The 22,334-nt window shown below is 40.1% G+C and overlaps 1 protein-coding gene across 1 annotated transcript in view; it reads right to left on the bottom strand.

The window, feature by feature from the left end:
* The window catches only part of polq (polymerase (DNA directed), theta), a 68,185-nt gene that overhangs the window by 36,779 nt on the left and 9,072 nt on the right, over positions 1-22,334 (bottom strand). Inside the window, exons 5-12 of the mRNA XM_048603088.1 lie at positions 21,664-21,772; positions 17,381-17,606; positions 15,668-15,821; positions 13,042-13,188; positions 11,936-12,148; positions 9,185-9,327; positions 6,608-6,797; positions 2,487-2,629 (exon numbers count right to left, since the gene is read on the bottom strand). Of these exons, the coding sequence (XP_048459045.1) occupies positions 2,487-2,629; positions 6,608-6,797; positions 9,185-9,327; positions 11,936-12,148; positions 13,042-13,188; positions 15,668-15,821; positions 17,381-17,606; positions 21,664-21,772 (1,325 nt within the window). The remainder of the gene's footprint in view (positions 1-2,486; positions 2,630-6,607; positions 6,798-9,184; positions 9,328-11,935; positions 12,149-13,041; positions 13,189-15,667; positions 15,822-17,380; positions 17,607-21,663; positions 21,773-22,334) is intronic.

Genomic DNA, 22,334 nt, shown 5'->3' with positions numbered 1-22,334 from the left:
ATGCTGCTTGGCCTGCTGTGTTCATCCAGCTCTACACCTTGTTGTCTCAGATTCTCCAGCATCTGCAGTTCCTACTATCTCTGAAACAACTTATATTTACATGGTCTCTTTAGCAATAATAAAAATTCAAAGCATATTACGACTCATCATCAAAAACCTGATTTAAGGATCATACTAAAAGGAAGAAAGAAAGTCTATGAGGCTTTAGGTATGGAATCCCAGAGCTATAACGTAGACCACCAATAATAGAGCAAGTAAGGGTGGGCATACTCAAAAACTCAGAATTATACGGATGGATATATCTTGGAAGGTTGAGATCTGATGGACATTTTGTAGATAGGGAGAGCCCAAGAGGGGATTTGTATAACAAAAATGAGAATTTTAAAATTAAGGTGCTGCTAGACCGCAAGCACAGGAGATTTTTAAAAATTTGTTCATGGGATTGGGGCATTGCTGGCCAGGCAATATTTATTGCCCATCCTCAACTGCCCTTGAGAAGGTGGTGGTGAGCTGTGTTTTTGAATATCTACAGCTCTTGGCATGTACAGGGACCCACAGTGCTGTTAGAGAGGCAATTCCAGATTTTGACCAGTGACAGTAAATAGCAGTGATTATAATTCAAAGGCAGACAATGTTCTCATGCATTGGATGCCCTTACCCTTCTAGGCAATAGAGGTTGTTGGTTTGGAAGGTGCTACCTGAAGAGCCTTGCATGGTGGCTCAGTAGTTATCACTGCTGCCTCACAGCACCAGGGACTCGGGTTCAATTCCACCCTCTGGTGACTGTGTGGAGTTTGCACATTCTCCCCGTGTCTGCGTGGGTTTCCTCCGGGTGTTCCAGTTTCCTCCCACAGTCCAAAGGTGTGCAGGTTAGACGGATTGGCCATGCTAAATTGCCCATAGTGTCCAGGGATGTTTGGGTTAGACATGGGGAATTGCAGGGGTAGGGGAATGAGTCAGGGTGGGATGCTCTTCGGAGGGGCAGTGTGGACTTGTTGGGCCGAATGGCCTGTTTCCACACTGTAGGGATTCTATGACTTAGTGCAATGCATTTTGTAGATGACACACACTGCTGCCATTGTGCATTAATAATGAAAGAAATGAATCTTGAATCTGGTAGGTAGGGTGTGAAACAAGCAGGCTGTTTTGTCCTGGATGGTGTCAAGTTTATCGAGTGCTGTCAAAACTGAACTTATCCAGCAAGTGGAGAATATTCCATCACCCTCAGAACTTTTTGCTTTGTAGATAGTGGACAGGCACTGAGGAGACATGAGGCAACTTACTCTCCACAGAATTCCTAGACTCTTACGTGTTTTTGATTCTTGGGATAACAAAGACATGAATGAGGGGTTTAGCAGCAGGTGAGATGAAGCAGGATAGAGCAATGTTATGGAGATGGAAATCTCCAGTATTTCTGTCTAGGCCTCTACTGTCATATGATACACCTTGGCAGATGGCTGAAGAGACTAATCCATTGCTGGCAGGTTCTGCTAGAAGTGTCCATGTGAAGTGACTATCAAGTGTCATTGAGGGCTGCTGTTTTCGCTGTTAACACTAGTTGTCAAGTGCTGTAGCATGACATTTACGACATTTCTACAACTCCTTGGTCAATAACCATGATGCATTAACTACAATATAAACCTGCCCACATTCACAATAACTTCAAAAATATTTTGCCTATACTTTCAAATACAGTTTGAATTTTTTTTTTATTTATTCATTCACAGGATGAGGGCATCGCTGGCTAGGCAGCATTTATTGCCAATCCCTAATTGCCCAGAGGGCAGTTAAGAATCAACCACATTTCTGCGGGTCTGGAGTCACATGTAGGCCAGACCAGTTAAGGATGATAGTTTCCTTCCCTAAAGGACATTAGTGAACCAGATGGGTTTTTCCCAACAATTGACAATGGATTCACGATCAACATTAGATTCTTAATTCCGGATATTTATTGAATTCAAATTTCATCATCTCCCGTGGCGGGATTTGAGCCCGGGTCTCTAGAATGTTATCTGGGTCTCTGGATTAGCAGTCCAGCAGTAGTACCACTATGCCATCACCTCCCAATAGTTCCCCTTCAAGATTCACTTCTTTCATTATTGATGCACAATGGCAGCAGTGTGTACCATTTACAAAATGCAGTGCTGTAAGTCGCCAAGGCCCGTCAGACAGCATCAACAGTTGTCACTGAAGGCAAAAACTATTCATAACAGCCCAATAAAAAGTGCTCCACCCACCACTAAGCACAGAAGGGAGCTACAGCCTTAGCCTCACAGTGGGGTGAGGCCTGTCTCAAAAGCATAGGGAATGTGTATGGTCTAACACTCACTGCAAGGTGTACAAAACTAAACACAGATCAGTCTTACATGAGCATCAGGCTAATCAGACCAAAATTAATCAGGGATGTTCCAACTGTAATCCCCTAGTTTCCATAAGTAGCATGAAAAATAATTAATGCTAAATCGCAAAGAAAATGGTTGATGTACCTGATAGAGAATATGAAGATCATTCTCCAAAACGAATCCTTTCATTGCTTTCTGTAAGTCAGCAAAGATTCTCAATGCATCTGGAGGAGACAGGGATGAAGCAAGAGTGGCTGCTCCTAACTGTGTGGGTCGATACAGTTGAGCTACTAACAAAAAAATGACAAGGTAGGTACAATGAAACTATTAGAATCTTAAAGAACAGGAGGCCTCCGTTTGGCCCATCATGTCCATATCAACTCTTTGAAACAGCAGTCCAATTCAGTTCCAAACTCCAACTTTTATAGCATATTCCCACTAACTAGTCCGTTTCAATTACTTCAAGTCTTAGGTAAATAAATTTTGCCAAGAAATGGAATTTAATGATGCAATTTATTCTGTGAATGAAGCATTATTTTCAGTGTTCTGCAAAATGATAAGTCAGCACACAAAATATATCTACTGTGCAAGTTTAAAATGGCTATGTTTCATTCAAGAGGTTCATATACTAACGGATTTTGATTCTCAAAAAGATCATTAAACCAAATTATCTGAGAAATAAAGTATACCTGAGACCCAGTAAAAACCTGAAGTTGAAACAAAACCCAGACAATAAGTAGAGATAACACAGTGTGGAGCTGGAGGAACACAGCAGGCCAGGCAGCATCAGAGAACAGTAAAGCTGACGTTTCAGGTCGGGACCCTTCCTCAGAAATGGGGGAGGGGTAAGGGGCTCTGAAATAAATAGAGAGAGGAGGGGTGAGGCTGGGGAAGGTAGGTGGGATGGCGATAGGTGAGTGCAGGTAGGCAATGGTGAGGATCGGTCAGTGAGGTGGGAGGAGTGGATAGGTGGGAGAGAAGACGGACAGGTCAAGGAAGCGGGGATGAGAGGGAGGGTTGGTCGTGGGATGAGGTCTGAGGTGGGGAGATTTTGAAGCTAGTAAAGTCCACATTGAGACCAATGAAGCATTCCACAGAATAAGTACATGTTTACACACAGACAGAAAAACTAATTCACAATAAAGATAAAGAAAACTTTTAAAAAAGTTTAATATTTGGAAAATGTAACAGAAAAGACAGAAACAACATGTTCCTTTGAATTATCCAGGATTATTTCTAACATGCAGAATTATAGTACATGCATTTCAGCCTAAGAATACAAAACAGCAAATTGAAAAATCAAACGAGATATCTTGCATAAATAAAACCTGCATTTTACTTCTGGCTTGTTTTAGTGCAATGACCTTTTATTGTATTCTTTTTATATTTGAATAAGGAAATGCACTGATGCAGGCTCATAAATTCCTTTGGCCCCAACCCCATGCTATTAACAAAATACACCAGAGGACACTGCAGTCTCACTGGAGAGGAAATAGAGAAGAAATCAAAAAGCAATCATTTCAGATAGCAAGGTGTAGAGCTGGATGAACACAGCAGCCAAGCAGCATTAGAGGAGCAGGAAAATTGACATTTCATAGAATCAAGAATCATAGAATCCCTACAGTGTGGAAACAGGCCCTTCGGCCCAACAAGTCCACACCGAACCTGAGCATCCCACCCAGACCCAACCCCTATAACCCACCTAATCTACATCTCCCTGAACACTATGGGCAATCTAGCGTGGCCAATCCACCTAACCTGCACATCTTCGGACTGTGGGAGGAAACCCACGCAGACACTTCTCCATGTGCAAACTCCACACAGACAGTCGCCCGATGCTGGAATCGAACCCGGGTCCCTGGCGCTGTGAGGCAGCAGTGCTAACCACTGTGCCACCGTGCCACCCTAAAACCAGCGAGCTCACCATTACACCATGGCAACCACAGCACAGTTTCAGGCCTAGACCCTTATCTCTGAAGCAATTATTTCAGGTTCACACGGACCAGTCTACCAAGAGCATATTTCCATCTTTCCCAGTGACTGGGATAATACATGGTGGAGGCAGAATCAAAATAACTTTCAAAAACAATCAAAAAATTTAAACAGACAAGTTAACAATAACTAAAGTATGAGAGAGTAACAATCGCAATATGTCTAATAAGCCATGCTTGAAAATATCAGGTTCATTTAACTAGTACCAGATGCATTAAAGTATTTGAGAAAAATTAAACTGAACTGAAAAACAGTCCAATGCAAACTCCTCATCACAAAATTTTAATTGTAAAAGTAGATCATCCTGTCTGAATAAAAAGGATTATAATATCAAAACTTAAGTAGCAAAGGTACAACAGCAACAGTTTCCTAAAGATGTACAGCACTGAAACATAGCAGGTAGGAGCAAAGCATGCCATTAAGGCCACTGAACCTGCTCTGCCAATTCAATATGACCAAGGCTGATTCTCTATCTCACTCTCTCCCCATTCCTCTTGATGCCTTTCATATCTAGAAATCTATTTACTCTTTAAATATATTCAGCGAATTCCACAGAGACACCACTTTCAAGTGAAGAAATGTCTTCTCTTCTCAGTCCCAAATGGCCTACCCTGTATCCTGAGACAATGACCCCTTGTTCCAGACATCCCCACCAGGCGAACATCATCCCCGCATTCTGTATGTCCAGCTCAGTCAGAATTTTAGACATTTCAATGAGATCCCCTTTCCTTCTTCCAATGAATACAGCCTTGTCAACACAATCTCACTTATACAACAACCCACTACCCCAGGAATCATTCTGGTGAACCCTCACTGAACTCCCTCTATGGCAAGTGTATCCTTTCTTTGGTAACTAGACCTATGATGCACAAAATACTCCAGGTGCAGTCTCACCAAGGTGTGACACAGCTGCAGAAAGACATCCTTGCTGCTGCTCTCAAATCCTCTTGCAATGAAGGCCAATTTTCCACTTGTCTTCCTAACTGCTTACTGTACTTGCGTGTCTGCTTTCCATGACCTATGTACAAGGACACCCAGGTCCCTTTGTATATGAACATTTCCCAAAACACCACCATTTAAATAATATCGTGCCATTCAGTTTTTTCTACTCAAGTGGGTTATCCACACTATACTGCATCTGCCATGTTTTTGCCTATTTACTCAATTAGTCTAACTTTCCTTAAAAGTTCTTTAATTCCTTTTCACCACTTACAATTCCTCCTAGTTTAGTGATGTGAGCAAATTTGAAATATTACATTTAATTCCCTCACCTATATCATTGGGTGATATATATTGTGAATAGCTCGGTCGCTTCGGTACCCCAATGGATACCACCTTTCACTTCAAAAAAAACCCAGCTATCCCTAATCTTTTTCCTGTCTGCTAATGAATTCTCAATCTATACCAGTACATTACCCTAATCCCATGCACTTTAATTGTGCACACTAGCTTCCTATATGGAAGTTTATCACTTCATGAAAATCCCAATACACCACATCCACTGGTTCTTCCCCATCTATTCTACAAGTTACAGTCTCAAAAAATTCTAGGAAGTTTGTCAAGTACGCCTTCTCTATCATTAATCCATGTTCACTTTATGTAGTCCTGTTGATGTTTTCTATGTGGCCTGGTTTAATATCCTTTATAATGGACTGTAGAATTTTATCTGCTGCTAATGATAGACTAATCATGTTTTGTTTCTTTTTTTTTTAAATTAATGGAGTTACATTTGACACATTCCAATTTGGGATGTGTCAACTGTGATAAATGGAACTAGCTTTAGTAGAAAACATATGGGGTATCTAAGGTTTTGGAGTAGATCTGTAGCTCAGGTTGTGGGTGTTGAGGTTGGTTGGCTCGCCGAGCCATGGACAAGGAGAACCATGACTTTGACTGGGACAACACCAAGATCCTGGGACAGGCTAGGCAGAGACAAGCACGAGAATTCCTGGAAGCATGGCACTCCACGAAGCAGGCTATTAATAAACACATTGAACTCGACCCCATATACATTCCACTCCGGAGGAAACCCGCAAGTGAGGCAATCCATCGCAACGGAGCCCAGAGTTTAAAAACCAGGCGGAAAAACACACCGACTCTTCCTCAGAGGCTGCACCAAGGATGTTACCCAGCACGGTAACGAAACGTCTGCGGAACAAGAAAACAGCTCGGCGAGCCAACCAACCTCAACATATGTGGTAGTTTGGCTGAACTCTAGAAAATGTGTGAAATTTTATTTGCTAAAGGGAAAAAAAGGAAAAGGAAAACATTACTTTTCTCTCCTTCCTGGTCCTCTTCCAGTATTTGAATAAGCTCATTCTCCATTAGGTACTGTATAGAGTCCTCAATAGCATTGCCCTGGATTGATGTTACCTCAGTTCCTTGTACACTGGCAGCCAGCAGTGTGCATGAGGCATACACACGGACATCTTCTGGGGTACTGGCAACACCGCCTACTATTATCTGAAACCAAGGAAAAGAGCCAACAGTTTTAAAAATCTTATAATATCCAGAACATTCCTCAAATCTGATGGATTATTTTGACACGAACTAGTCCAAACTAGACAGAACCATGGAATTGGAACATAATGCCACTTACCAACTATTTCAAACATACAATCTTGAATCTATTTTCTTTCTCATTATTTTGTCATGAGCGTGGGAATCCAGAACCCCACGCTGATGTCCTGGGAACACCGGCCCCAGTCCCATCATAGCAGATAGCAAAATTTGAATTTAATAAAAAATAATCTGGAATTAAAAGCTAGCCTAATGGTGAGCATGTTACCACTGTTGATTATTGTAGAAACCTGTCTAGTGCACTTATGTCCTTCAGGGAAGGAAATCTGCCATCCTTACCTGGTCTGACCGACATGTTACTCCAGCTCAACAGCAATATGGTTGGCTCCAAACTTTTCTCTGGGTAATTAAGGATGGTCAATGAATACTGGCCTAGCCACCTATGCCCACAACCCATAATGAATAAAACTAAACAAACTAATAAATTACAATCCGTGGGTCATACATATGAAACGTTATGTGAAAAATAACTAATTGTTATGATTAAATAACAAAGTAAATACCAAGGCTGCAAAGGCAGCTCGGTTACATCATCATAAATGATTGCTGATCCAGAACTTTTATTATTGGAATTAGTGTCTGAGATTGAGATCAATTTAGGGTTAGAGTCCTTACAAAATGCTGTAAGTTAACTGTTAAGTAGCTAATCTAGTTAACAGATTGAAGTCTGTACAGATTTGTAGACAGTAATCCTTTCAGAATTTAAGCAATTTATATAATTTTGACCAAGTGACTTGGCAGGAAAAACTGTTTGCCCTTCCTTCCTCTGGGAGCTGGCATTAGCCTTCTCAGGCATCAAGATGAGCATCTGCTGGAAAGGTTCCATCCATTCCCTCTTGTATATTTTATTTCTCAATACAACAGAGAGAAATATAAACATCTGAATTTATTATAGTTTTACTACAAATGCTGCGATGATTCAACCTATAAATGAATCATCAAATGGGCTGCTGTGAAGATGTAAACAGATCACTGAGGTTTTCAGAAACACTAATGTAAGCAACTTTCAACACATATACACATTGACAAATTTGGACTCTGGAGTCAGAAATTTATTTGGTTCTGTTAGGGCTGCCTGGACAAAACAGCATATAATGGCTGACGAAAATCCCAACAAGCTTTGCAGTACATGTTTAACAGAAATTAGAAAGTGTGGGAAAAAGTTGTGTTCTCAGCACATAAAACAATAGCTGTTTATAAGATCGGATGTGCAACATGAAATTGCTATCCTAAGAACATTTCACAACAATTAATTGTTTCTCTTAAGTCGTCTCTAATCTATCAGTTATTATACCACAAGTAGGTTTTAGTTAAGATTCTTCAAGATAATTATTGATATAGTTTCCAAATGAATTATAGATTTAACATACATATATAAATATATACATTTATAAAAGCATTAGTAAGTTTAAAACCCAATTTCAGGCAAAACAGAAGGGAGCTTCTCTTACCGCTTAACAAGGACAGTTTGAAAATTGGAAGGCATTCTCTATACTCTCTATGGTGGGAAAGCTCAAAAAGCCTCTGTTACAGCCTTATACAAGATAAGCAGACACAGACATCATGGTCGAAACATAAGGGTCACTGGTAACCATGCAAAGTTCAACTTCTCACATACCAAAATAGCCCAATCAGATCACAGCAACAAACAATTATTAATATAGAGTGATGTACTAAAAACACAATCATAGTCACATAACCCAGCACTAATTAACCAATAGTATACAGGGGGAGGGAGTATATGCCGCCATGTTAAAGCAACAAGTAAATATATAAAAGGCAATTTGTTTGTATTAAAATTAGAGCTCTCTTCCAATCTAAGCCAAAGATTAAAGGGGAAATTGAACCCTCACATTGAGGCCGGATTCGGGGAGGTCTCTGACCTCTTCCTGTATGACACTGGTGAATGCTTGAATAAACTGCCACGTGTCTGAACTCTGCTGTCTCCTCAAATTCACTGCCTCCAAAAGGTCGCTCCTACAGGTTCACATTTTGTATATTTAATAATGCTATTGTATGCAAAACAACAACATGACATGGGGATTTACAACTTCCAAACTTTTATTATCTGAAAGCTAATTTAAACTTGAAGAGTATCACACATATGAGTATCATATGACACATTCTACATTAACAATTATTAATAAGGGGACAGAAAATAAAATGTGGACACTAGTTTCTAAAGAGGTAATGATTTGTAGCCAAGAGCTATATTCACAAAGGTTAAATTCCTTCAATTTTAAGTAGGTCCTGCCAATCTTTCATCTTACCTCAAGGATAGCTCGGATCATACTGGTAGTGACACCCTCTCCTTCCTTCTTCATGAGACAGCTACGAATGGGTTTAAGACAGCCCTGTATCAGGCTTATTCCTTTTGCCTTCTCTGCATTCTTACACACCAGTATACTTTCACCTGGACCAAAATTTAACATTAAACATTTTTATTTTTAATTTGCTTTCTTTCTCACCTTGCTATTCCACACAAAAAAAATCAAATGTATGATGAATTCAGAAAAAAATTTGCTCACTGTAATTCCCATTCTATTTCATGCATTTTCACTATAAAAATTGAGGACAATTCAAGTCTCTGCAGAGATTTTCTGGATATGTAGTACATATATTGTAAAATGTAATGTAGTAGATAATAATGAACTTGTATATAACTTTTGATAAAATTAACACAAATTATTTTGCTACTGTTTATTTCAGGTCTATCGCACTTCAGTTCAAATGCATATCCCAATACTTCATTCACATCTTATTTAATAAATGATTTTGATTTAATTCGAATCTGCAGAACTACTGTGAAGTGAGCTATAAATCTTTATCAGTTCCAGCTGGGAAAGTACGGGACTGCTATAGATACTGATTGACATGGTAGTACAGCTGTAACAATGGCCTCCACCAGACAATGTGGTAAATTGCCTGGGCGCATCCTGTCAACATAAAGCAAGACAAATACAAACCAGCCAATTACTGCCTCATCAGTCTACACTCAAAGTGATGGAAGATGCGTCAACAGCATTATCAAGCAGCACTCATTCAGTAATAATTTGAACACAGATTCAAAGTTTGAGTTCCTTCAGGGCCACCCAAATGCTTTACATCCTTGGTCCAAAAATGGAAAAAAACAGCCAAATTGAGCAAAATCTCGAGCTGAGATGAAAGTGTTTGCCCTTTACATCATGGCAGCATTTGACCAAGTGTGGGATCAAAGGGCCCCAGGAAAATTCATTTCAAAAGGTAACGGGGGGAGAGCCTGTAACAGCTGGTGTCATACTGAGCAGTCAAGAATATCGTTGTGGTTAATAGAAATCAATCACCTGAGCCCCAGGACATTGCTGCAAGAGTTCTCAGGGTCTGAGGATCAACCGTATTTAGACGATTCAATCAGCACCCATCAGCACCTTACAAATTCACACTATGCTTTGCCGAGCACAGTCAGCAATAGATTCCGTCTATAGAGATGCCCTCTAGCACCTTCAAAACCTACAACATCTTCCAGTCAGAAAAACAAGAGCAAGAAATGGATGGAACACGCTGCAAGCTCACTTCAAAGCCACACACCATCCTGATTTGGAACCATACCACCATTCATTCATTCACAGTCACTGAGGCAAAGACCTAGAATTCCCTCCCTCCAGAGCCCTGTGGTTGTAACTACACCACATGAGCTGCAGCGATTCAAGATGGTGCATCACCACCAACACCTTCTCAAGTTAGGGGTGGGGTGGGCAAGGCATAATGGCATGTCCAGCAATGTTCCGTTCCATGAATAAATAATTTTAAAAATTACAGTCCAGGAAAAAAGGTATCTTTCCTCAAGATAACCGAAGAGAATTGATTAGAAATTAATTGAAATATTCATGTCAATTCTCACAGACTAGTTTGCCCAATCAGTCCATAATATACACAAACGTAAAAATTTTATTTGAAACAAGCCGGAAACACCTCTGAGTTAGAAGGCCTCAACTCATTTCCCACCTGTTCCAGAGGTTTGTCAAAAGACACCTGAATAAGTTGATGAAAAATATCTACAAGATCCTTAATAGTGTTGATAAGGCAAACGTGATCAGAATATTTCCTCCTATGAATGAGTCCAAAGTTAGGAAGCTGCTTTAAAATTATGGGTCATCCTTTTAAGCAGGAGGCAAGATTGTTTTTCTCTCAAAAAGGGTTGTGCAAAGTCAGAATGGATTTGTGGAAGGGAAATCATGCTTGACAAATCTGCTGAATTTTTTTGAGGACATTAAGTAGTAAATTGATAAGGGAAAACTAGTGGATGTTATTTATTTGGACTTTCAAAAGGCTTTTGATAAGATCCCAAATAAGAGTTTAGCGTGTAAAATTAAAGCACATGCAATTGGGATAGTGTACTCACATGCTCACATGGATCAAGAACTGGCTAGCAGACAGGAAAGAAAGAATAGAAATAATCGGCTCATTTTCTGAGTGAGAGCCAGTGCCTAGTGAGGTACTGCAGGGATCAGTGCTTGGACAGCAGCTATTCCCAACATATATATTAATGATTTAGATGAGGAAACTTAAGTGTAATATCTCCAAGTTTATAGATGGCACAAAGCTGGGTAGGAGGGTGAGCTGTGAGAAGAGTATAGCAATGCTTTAGTGTGATTTGGACAAGTTGAGTGAGTGGGCAGAGGCACAGCAGATGAAATTTAATGTGGATAAATATGAGGTTATCTACTTTGGTGGCAAAAACAGAAAGGCAGATTATTATAGATAAAGGCAGTTGTGCATCCATAAATTGAATCCTAGTACTACTACTTACAAAACTTTGAATCAATTGCAATGTTAGATATTTTTATATGTAATATTTTAAATCAGGTCTACCAATTCTCAATAGCACCCCTTTCCTCTGCTACCAATGCCCCTCCCCATTCCTCAATGCCTTCAGAAGGACCAACATTAACATGTTGTAATTGTGAAAGCACATCTAGCTTAAATTTGCTACTGAAATCAGGGTTCCAAAAACAGTAGATATAAAACAACTGACTGCTTACCCATTGTGTCCACTCCTTTCCTTCCAGCTCTCCCAGACATCTGTTTGTAAGTGATAACATCAAGAAGCCGCCCATTAAACATCGGCGATCTAATAATCACACGCCGAGCTGGAAGATTTACACCAGAGGAGAGGGTGGAAGTAGCCACAAGAACACGAATTAAACCTTGGCGAAATGCCCCCTCAATGATATCCCTTTCATCAAAAGTCAATCCTAACATGGAAATGAGAATGGCAGAAATCAATGTTGATCATAAATAACCCATTACTGATTATGATTATAAAATAAAGTTAAGCATTTATTGGTGATGCCACTATTTTAAAAAATACTCATGGCTAAAGAAAATCATTCATTACAATGAAATTCCTTTGACTAATCTCTGGTGAAAATAGACACTTGTGTTCTAAATTATCCAACAGCTCTGACTGTTCCAATAAGTTCACGCACCTTTTAGACAAATTCATATACACTTTTAACAACGTCAAAGGGCACCTGGTCATGCCCCTCCCACCCTAATCACAACCTCCCTCGCCCTGGAATTATAGCCATGGGGGAACTTCAGCTCCCCAAAGGGGTAATCTGGCTATCCAAGATAAATTCACAAATTCAGTCCTGGTCTGCTCTGTGCATTCTAGGTTCCAGGTAACAGAGAGAATAAAACAAGATTTAAATGGAGATGACTGCCCAATTAAGTGGACAACTATCTTCACATGCATGAAACCAGAGCAACCCCCCCCCCCCCCCCCAGGAAAATCAGAAATAATACGTTCAGGTTCAGAACTTCAAATGTTTGACAATTTTCGTCACGGCAGAGAGGGCTCATGTTGAAAATCTGGGCCTTGCACACACTCATTCAAGTAAGCTGCGTTTAGGTAAACCTCTATTATCTCAGCTATCTTCACACCCACAAAAAATCTCCATTCATCTAAAACATCGAACCAAGCCAGTTTCCTATAAAAGAGTCATGTTAACCCTCACGCAGCTAGCAAAATTAATATTTTGTTCTACACATATGCCTTACGGCTTTAGTTTATGAAACATTTTCAACATCAAGGGAAAGTAGTTAACATTACATTCTACAAAGGAATAAAAAGAAACTGTAATACCAGCATGATGAAAGGCCACTCCCTGAGGTACGGTGCGGCCTAGCACTGCATCAAGCCCAGCTGGAGCGCGCTTTAGCTGATCCACTGTCTCTTGGAGTTCATCCCTGTGTAGGGTGAAAGGGAGCAATTTGGATGCTTTTACAAATCCTAAATAAAACATAAAAAATAAAATAAAATGTAAAGCACAAATCACGTAGTTTAACTTAATGATACCCTATGGTCAAAGTTGTAACTAGATAGTAGCACAAGATAATGATTATCAATAAAGAATATAGAATATATAGCACAAGATTTCATCATTCAGCCCATCATACCCATGCCAGCACTTTGAAAGAAATAGCAGGAAAAGGCAACTATTCTCTCTCTCCATAACCCTGCAATTATTTCCCTTTTCAAATCCCCTTTCAGAAGTTACTACTGAATCTGCATCCACCACTTTATTGGAAAGTGCAATACAAATCATAACACGCTGCATAATAAAAATAATTCTTCACCTACCATCTGCTACTTACCCAATTATCACAAAATAGTGTCTTCTGGTTACTGAACTGAAATGTGGCACCCAGAAATAAACAAAATAACCTACGTAAGGCCTGTGATTTCTAACAGTTTTTTCGCAAATTTCTGTTTTATGTAATCTATGCCTCTATTTATAAAATCCCAATGTTCTATTTTTTTTTCAAATCCTGTTTTCCTGCCACCTACAAAGATTTTTGTTTGTGAACCCCCACATCTCTCTGACCATGTGGAGACTCTTCACAGTGGGATAAACATTTGAATTAGTGAATGATTTACAATACATTCAACCTTCAATGATTACCACTTATGGTGATCAGTAGGATTGACAGAGCAATATCCCTTTTTCCAAAACCATTTCAATGTATATAAGCCCGTTTTCCTTTAGTTGTATTGGCCAATTTGAAAGCTATTTCTTTTGCTACTTCACAACCAAAAAATAATTGTACGGCTTTTGGAAATGCGTGCTCAAGGGAATTCAAACTGGATTGATCTCTCAGCTTTAGGTGAATTGAACATAAAAACAGCTTCAGTTTTTGTTTATTAAAGCAACAGCCTTTGTCAATAGTACTACCAGAGAACAGTCTTAAACATGGAACAATCAGAGAGGGAAAAAAAATTGTTTTCATTAACCACTGTGCAGGATGCAGAGGGCAAGTAAATAACTCACTGGAAGAGGAAACTCCATAACCATGCCTATCCTCAGTGACGGAGAGCCCAGCACATCAGTGCAAAAGATGAGGCTGAAGACTTGCAACAATTTTCAGGCGGACGTGTGAGTGAATGATTCCATCTCTGCCTCCTCTGAAGGACCCCAGCATCCCAGATGCCATGTATATTCTGTACGCAAATCCATCCAGTCTCAAACATCAGTAAAGTGGTAGAAGGCATCATCAACAGAACTCTAGCAGCACTTGACTAACAATGACCAGCTCAGTGATGCTCAGTTTGGTTTCCATTATCAAACATACTAGGGATTACCACAGACCAGAGCTGAAATGGACTAGCCATATTAATATGTGACTACAAAAGAGTCAAAGGCAAAGAGTCCTGCAGTAATTAACTCAGAACCTCACAGCCCAAAATCTGTCCACCATCTACAAGCAAAGTCAGGAACACTCCCCACTTGCAGTTTCAACAACGCTCAAGAAGCTTGACATCATCTAGGATAAAGTAGCCTACTTGATCAGTACCATAACCATGAAATTTCACTCCTTTCAACACTAATGCTCAGTAGCAGCAGTATCTACCATCTACAAGATGCAGTACAAAATTCAACCAAGCACCATAAAAGAGCACCTTTCAAACTCAGAACCACTACCATATGGACAAAGGCAGCAGGTACATGAGGACACTACCACCTGCAAGTTTACCTCCAAGCCTCTCACTATCCTGATTTGGAAATATATTACCATTCCTGTAATGTTGCTGTGTCAAAACCCTGGAACTCCCTCCCTAATGCATTGTATATGTATCTACACTAACTGGATTACAGTGGTTCAATAAGGCAGCTCATCATCGCCTTCTCAAGGGGTACTTGGGATAAGTCATAAACACTGGCCCAGCCAGCAATGCCCTGAATGAATTTAAAAAACTGCTTTTTAAATTCAAAGGACTAGGACCTGACGGAATTTAAGAACCAAGGAGTTGCTAGAGTGGACTTTGCTGCTGGAAGTCAGTTCAGGGATTATCAGAATACTGTGTGAAATTATTTTCAAAGGATGCTGAAGACTCTCCCTGACAGGGAGAAGGGAGCCTTCTGTAAAACTTGGGAGGGGCTTGGACTTGAATCTGCAAGTTTACACACATCTGCTGATAGCAAGGTGTTATGTACAAATGGATACTAAAGTATTCTAGTTACATTAGTCTGTTAGCGGGGGTACATCTTCTTTAGTTCAATGTATAGTTGCCTATTAAGCAGTGTTAATTTTACATTTTTACTTACAGCAAAAATATTTAAACCACAAAATCTCACTGTGCTATTCTTTTGATCAGTTGCTAAGAAATGCATATCTGTTTTTAAAAGTCATCGGTCTCTGCAGGGACTATAACAGCATCTGCAACTGGAATTATTGTGACCAGCCTTAGTTGTCACTTGACCAAAGCTTACCTTCAGTGCTTGTCATGTGGTGGAGATGATAGAATTCTCTGGCTATAGTATCAGACAGCTTTTCACACCAATTCTTGGAAGGACAGAACAGTAGGACAGAGTGACCATTCTGCACAGTCTCGTAGCAAAGGCTCACAATATTATCCTCATCACCCTACAGTTAATCACATACATATGCAAATTAAATAGCAATGTACAAAAAGTGTACTATTATATTTGATTCACAATTACAGCTCTGACTTCCTACACAAGTATAATGTTTGGGATCTGGTAGTTAAAATGTCTCTGACTCAAACTTCCAAACAAACCACTGTGTAAGAAGTACATTTTGGTCATTATTCCCGTACATGCACATTCGTTGAGCTTTCCAGTGGAAGGCTGAGGCATCTAACAGTTTGAATGGAGGGTCAAAACACAAGGATAATGTAAAATAAAATTAAAGTCAAAAATAAATGCTTCTTTTCCCAACACTGGATGAAGTGGGAGCTTTGCCTTTCAAATTATTTAATGAACTCTAAACATTTTCCAACCACTCATAAATAAGTAAAAATTGCAATGAAATACTCTGGTTTTATTGGTTGAGCATTCAGAAAACTAAAGTGCCAAATCTACTCTTGAAAAGTCCTTTGAACTTATGTTGCCCATTATGGCTAAGATTGTAAAGGACACACCAAATTTACACTTCACTGAAGCAGAGAATGTTCACCTGAATTGTGCTTTGCATCATAGTGAAGACATCAAACGTCCAGAACATTGTAAGCTCCTCACAAAAAGAGATATCAGAATTGCAGGAAAAACTAATTTAGAAAGTGAAATGTATTTTCTTTTATTGAACTTACATCTTGCCTTATTCATGGGTTTCTTTATCCAATTTAAAGTCCTTTTGTGACTAACAGATAAACTGCCCAACTCAAATCTGGAGTTGTAAATCAAGTGGAAACTCTTCCTTTGCTTTAACCTCATATCTGATGTAAAGTCTTTTCTTCTATGTGGTGAATGTCATGCTGATGAAGTCAAAGCGGTGACAGCATTTCATAAAAAAAGCATTTCCCAAGCTGGACATAGCAAGACTTAAGTGCAGTTTTCAGAATGCTTTTGAAGGGATGTCAATGGTTCACATGATCATCAAATTTCTTTTTGTTCAAAGAGATTTTTCCAATTTTTCAGCGTGTGTTGACTTACTACTTTCTGTTAAGGTATACTAGTAAAATTTATCAATAACAAAACTACTTTCCAAAATTATTTCCCAGTCTTTCGTGTTTTCAGGGGTCCTCACACCACTACTAAATTACTGCTCTGGAATTCCCTAAAGGGTCTCAAACAACACATCTCAGAATTCCACAATCCAACAGTTTCCATTTTCCATCCTTCAAACATCACAAAGTTAACATGTTCAATTTGTACCTTTGCACCAATATCCAAAAGTGCTTTTGATTTATGACTTTCAAACTAATTTTACATGGATCTAACCTCCAGTACAATGAGAGTAGTAATTCAAGCTGCCTGACCTCATTTAAACCCAGATCCCAAATGTCCAACCCAATCAGGCACCCATTTAACCTAAGTTTTACCAGGTTGCAACAATCATTTGCTATTTTAGCAATGTAGCACGAAAAGTTCCAGCATCACTTTCAGAATGTAATTACTGATTTTTTTTTCAAAATTCTAATAGAATTGCTAATAACAATTTGAATACACTCCAAAAACCCTTACCTTAATCTGAACAGCAGGTTGAAATTCACGCACCACTTTCATTTCTGAATCATAAATTGTGTTGCCAACTTTTACTAATTCCAATAGAGGTACAGGCCTGAAATCAGTACAATACAGCTCTGCATCTAACCAGGTTGCTACGATACCCAAGTTTGGAAGAGTGGCACTCATCCCTACAATCTGTACTCCATCAATTAGCCTCTGTCCTTTTGCTGCAGCCTTATACCTGGAATACCAAAACACATCCATCAATAGCCAAAGGAAACTTTGACATATCACATAAAATAATAAGCCTTTATTACATTTCATTGTGAAGCAGAAGTTAACGCATTCTAAAAATCATAACACTTCTCCTCCTTCATAAATATACATATCCAGGACAACTGTTCATGATTAAAAAATTAACCAACACTATTTTTAAAAAATCACTGAAGGGATGAGGGAGGGGCATTGCAGCCTGGGCCAGAATTTATTGCCAATCCCCAGTAGCCCTTGGGAAGCTGGTGGTAAGCTGCCTCCATGAACCACTGCAGTCCATGCGCTGTATTGACCCAGAATGCTATTTAGGAGGGATTTTGAGGATTTTATCCCAGCAACTGAAAGAACTGTGATTTATTTCCAAGTCAGGATGGTGAGTGGCTTGGACAGGAACTTGCAGGTGGTGGTGTTCCCATCCGTTTGCTGTTTGTCCTTTGAGATGGAAGTGGTCGTGAGTTTGGAAGATGCTGTCTAAGAGGCCTCAGTGAATTCCTTCAGTGCATCTTGCAGATGGCATACACTGGTGCCACTAAGCATTGGTGCTGGAGGGAATGGATATTTAGGGATGTGGTACCAATCAAGCATGCTACTTTTTCCTAGATGATGTAAAAGCTTCTTGAGTGTTGTTGGATTTGTACTCATCTAGGCCATTGGGGAGTATTCCATTACACTCCTGACTTGTGCCTTGTAGTTGATTGACAGGTTTTAGGGAGTCAATAGGTGAGTTACTCACTGCAGGAGATTTTGCCTCTCTCCTGCTTTTGTAGCTACATTTATATGGCTAGTAGTGTTCAGTTTCCTGTAAACCCTAGTAAACCCTAGGATGTTGGTAATGGGGAATTTAGTAATGATAATGTCAAAGGACAATGGTTAAATTCTCTCTTGTTGGAAACCGCCTTTTCCTGGCATTTGTGAGGTACAAATGCTGTTTGCCACTTTTCAGTCCAAGCCTGGATATTTGTCCAGGTCTTGCTGCATTTGAACATGGACTGCTTCATTATTGGAGGAGTCACAAAGGGTGCTGAACACTGTGCAATCATTGCCTAACATGTCCAATTCTGATCTTATGGTGGAGGGATGGGTCATTTATGAAGCTGCTGAAGATGGTTGCGCCTAGGAAACTATGCAGAGGAACTCCTGCAGAGTTGTCCTGGAGCTCAGATGACTGACCTCCAACAAACACAATCATCTTTCCATGAGCCACGTGTGACTCCAATCAGCAGAGAGTTTGTCACCTGATACCCATTGATTCCAGCTTTGCTAAGGCTCCTTGATGTCATACATGGTCAAATGTGGTCTTGGTGTCAAGGGCAATAACTCTCACCTCACCTCTGAAATTCAGCTTTTTTGTCCATGTTTGAACCAAGTCTGTTATGAGGTCAGAAGCTGAGTGACCCTGGCAAAACCCAAACTGGGTGTCACTGAGCAGGTTATTGCTGAGCAGGTGCTGTTTGATACTACTGTTGATAATCTCTTCCATCACTTTAGTGATAATTGAGAATAGACTGATATGGTAGTAAGTGATGGATTTGACCTGCTTTTGTGCACAGAATATCCCTGGACAATTTTTAACATTATCAGGTAGATGCCAGTGTTATGGTTGTACTGGGCCAGCCTGGCCTCAGACGTAGGAGGTTCTGAAGCAAAGGTCTTCAATGTTGTTGTCGGAAGGTTGCCGGGGGATGAATGTTCATTGGAGGAGGCCAAGATGAATTGTCCACTCTGCCCTTCTGGTGAAGATTGTTGTGAATGTTCCAGCCTCATCTTTGCACTGATATGCTGAGTTCCCCATCATTAAGGATGGGGATATTTAAGACCATAAGAAATGGGAACAGGAGTCGGCTATTTCCTTAAGTCTGTTCCACCATTCAACAGGATCATGACTGATCTGAGCAACATTCTCCGTGATCATTTTCCTGTCCTTTCCCCTCGATTCCCCAACTGATCAAGATTCAGCCTTAAATGTACCCAAGGACTTTGCCCCCTCAGCTCTCTGTGGCATGGGTTTCCAAAGATGCACAACTCTCCGAGAGAAGACGTTCCTCTTTACCTCAGTCTTAAATCGGCGCTCCTTTATTCGTAGACAATGCCCTCTGATCCTAGACTCTCCCATGTGGGAAAGAATCCTCTCAGCATTTGTGGGCCCTTGTCTTCCAGCAAGTTATTTGATTGTCAACCACTATTCTTGACTGATGTGGCAGACTGCAGAGCTTAGATCTGATGTGTTGGTTGTGGAATCATTTAGCCCCGTTTATCACTTGCTGTTTAGTAGCTTCACAGGTTGATTTTTTAGGTATGCCTAGAACTGCTCCTAACACACTCTCCTGCAGTCTTCATTGAACCAGGGTTGGTCCCTTGGCTTGATGGTAATTGTAGAGTGCGAGATACGCCAGGCCATGAGGTAACAGATTGTATTGGAATACGATCCTGCTGTTGCTGATGGCCTAAGGTGCCTTAGAAATGCCAGTCTTGAGTTATTTGATCTGTTTCTGTTCCATTTAGCACAACAACAGTACCACATAACACACTGTAAGGTATTCTCAATGTGAACACAGGACTTAATCTCCGCAAGGACTGTGCAGTAGTCACGCTTACCGAAACTGTCACGGACAGATGCATCTATAGCCAGCAGATTGGTAAGGATGAGGTCAAGTACGTATTTCCCTGTTGTTGATTCCCTCACCATCTGCCACAGACCCAGTCTAGCAGTTTGACCAGCTCGATCAGTCGTACTGCTGTCAAGCCACCATTGGTGGTGGACATTGAAATCCCCCACCCAGAGTACATTCTGTGCCCTTATCACTCTCATTACTTCTTCCAAGTGCTGTTCAACATGGGAGAACACTAATTCATCATCTGAGGAGGCATATGTGGTAATCAGCAGGAGGTTTCCTTGCCCATTTTTGAGTAGTTGACATTAGACATTGTGGAGTCCAGAGTCAACGTTGAGAACTCCCAGGGAAACTCCCTTCTGGCTGTATACTGACATGCCACCACCTCTGCTGGGTCTGTCCTCCTGGTTGGACAGCACATATCCAAGGATAGTGATGGTGGTGTCTGGGATATTGTCTCTAAGATATGATTCTGATGTATTTCTATGTCTGCTGTTGCTCAACCAGCCTGAGACAGCTTTCCCAATTTTAGTGTTAGTTTCCAGACATTAGTAAGAAGGACTCTGAAGGGTCGACAGGGCTTTTGTCATTTCCAGCGCCTCAGTGCATCCACTTTTTTTCCTTTATTGACAGTTTCTAGCAATTGTTACAACAGAGTGGCTTGTTATGCCATTTCAGAGTTAGGAAGCAATAATACTGCTGTGGGTCTGGAGCCATGCGTAGGTTTATTAGGAGGACCAGTTTATCCTTCCCAAAAGAGCATTAGTGATTTTTTTTTATGACAATAGACAATGATTTCATGGTGATCATTAGACTTTTAATTCCAGATTTTCATTGGATTCAAATGCCACCATCTACCACGTTAGGATTCGAACCCTGGTCCCCAGGATTCTGGATTACTGAAATCTCCCCAGTCTTATGACACTCTCTTGAAGCACTGTTTTGTAAACATCAGGCTGTGTATTTAAAGTCACATCCATTGCTGCAAATTCACAAGATTGACACGGACTTTGTACATCAGGAGTACAATATCAGAGGTGTGACAGTCAAAACCAAGAATGTAAACACATGTAAATTGAAATGCAATAAGATTGCAATTTTTTTTTGAAAGAACATATACTGGAATTTAACCTCATCTTATAAGGCTCTGGAAATAATGTAGGTGAGTGAAAGTAATTGGATAGCTCTTCCAAAGAACAATTATTCAAAGGATCAGATGGTCTCCTTCTGTACAATACCATGTAGAAAAGCACTTTCGTTCTTCGGCTTAACACCCAAGATCAGGAATGAATCTTTGCCTAGCAAATTAGTAATGAACGTATGATTAAAATCTCTCCAACAAGAAACAAGGGACATCAGGAGTTCAATGTCATTTTCTGCTTAAGTTTCTTGCTTCTCAGTATAAAAACATACCTCTTTGCACTCTTTTGAGTAACAAACAGTATTTTGGTTAAGAGAAGTTCCAACAAGTATCCCCTATGCGAATCCCCCAACATATGTAACTCATCCACTACTACAATACCTATGAGGAAAAAATAGAAAATTATAACAATTATAAAAGGGGCTAAAATCAGACATCCAATCTGAGAGAAAAGCAAAAGCATCACATGCAATGTATCACATTGAGTGAATTAGTTTGGGGTGCAATCACGGTTATTACGTAGGTCAAACTGGGTGTCATTTTACATGCAGAAAGGATCCTGAAGCAGCACAAAATAAACAACTATTTTTATGTCAATGTCAGATGAGAAAGGTATGTTATCCAACACATTGGGAGCATTTTCTTCAAATAGCGCCTGGGATCTTCAGTATCCTTCCACATCACAGGAACAGGGTGACAGTTTAATGACTCACCCAGTAGATAGGAGCATTGAGAGTACAGCAGACTCTCAGATCTGCATTGAAATGTTAGCTTACATAATTTCTTGGAGTGCGGCTTTAACACACGACTTTCCGACTTACAAACAAACTATAATACCAAATAATAGTAAAGGAATCAAGCTGAAATTCAGAGATAACAAGGTGTAGAGCTGGATGAACACAGCAGGCCAGGCAGCATCAGAGGAGCAGGAAAGCTGACGTTT

This window comes from Rhincodon typus, chromosome 11, assembly GCF_021869965.1.
Source record: "Rhincodon typus isolate 14 chromosome 11, sRhiTyp1.1, whole genome shotgun sequence".
NCBI lineage: Eukaryota > Metazoa > Chordata > Chondrichthyes > Orectolobiformes > Rhincodontidae > Rhincodon > Rhincodon typus.
This window is presented reverse-complemented; position numbering and strand designations above follow the sequence as displayed.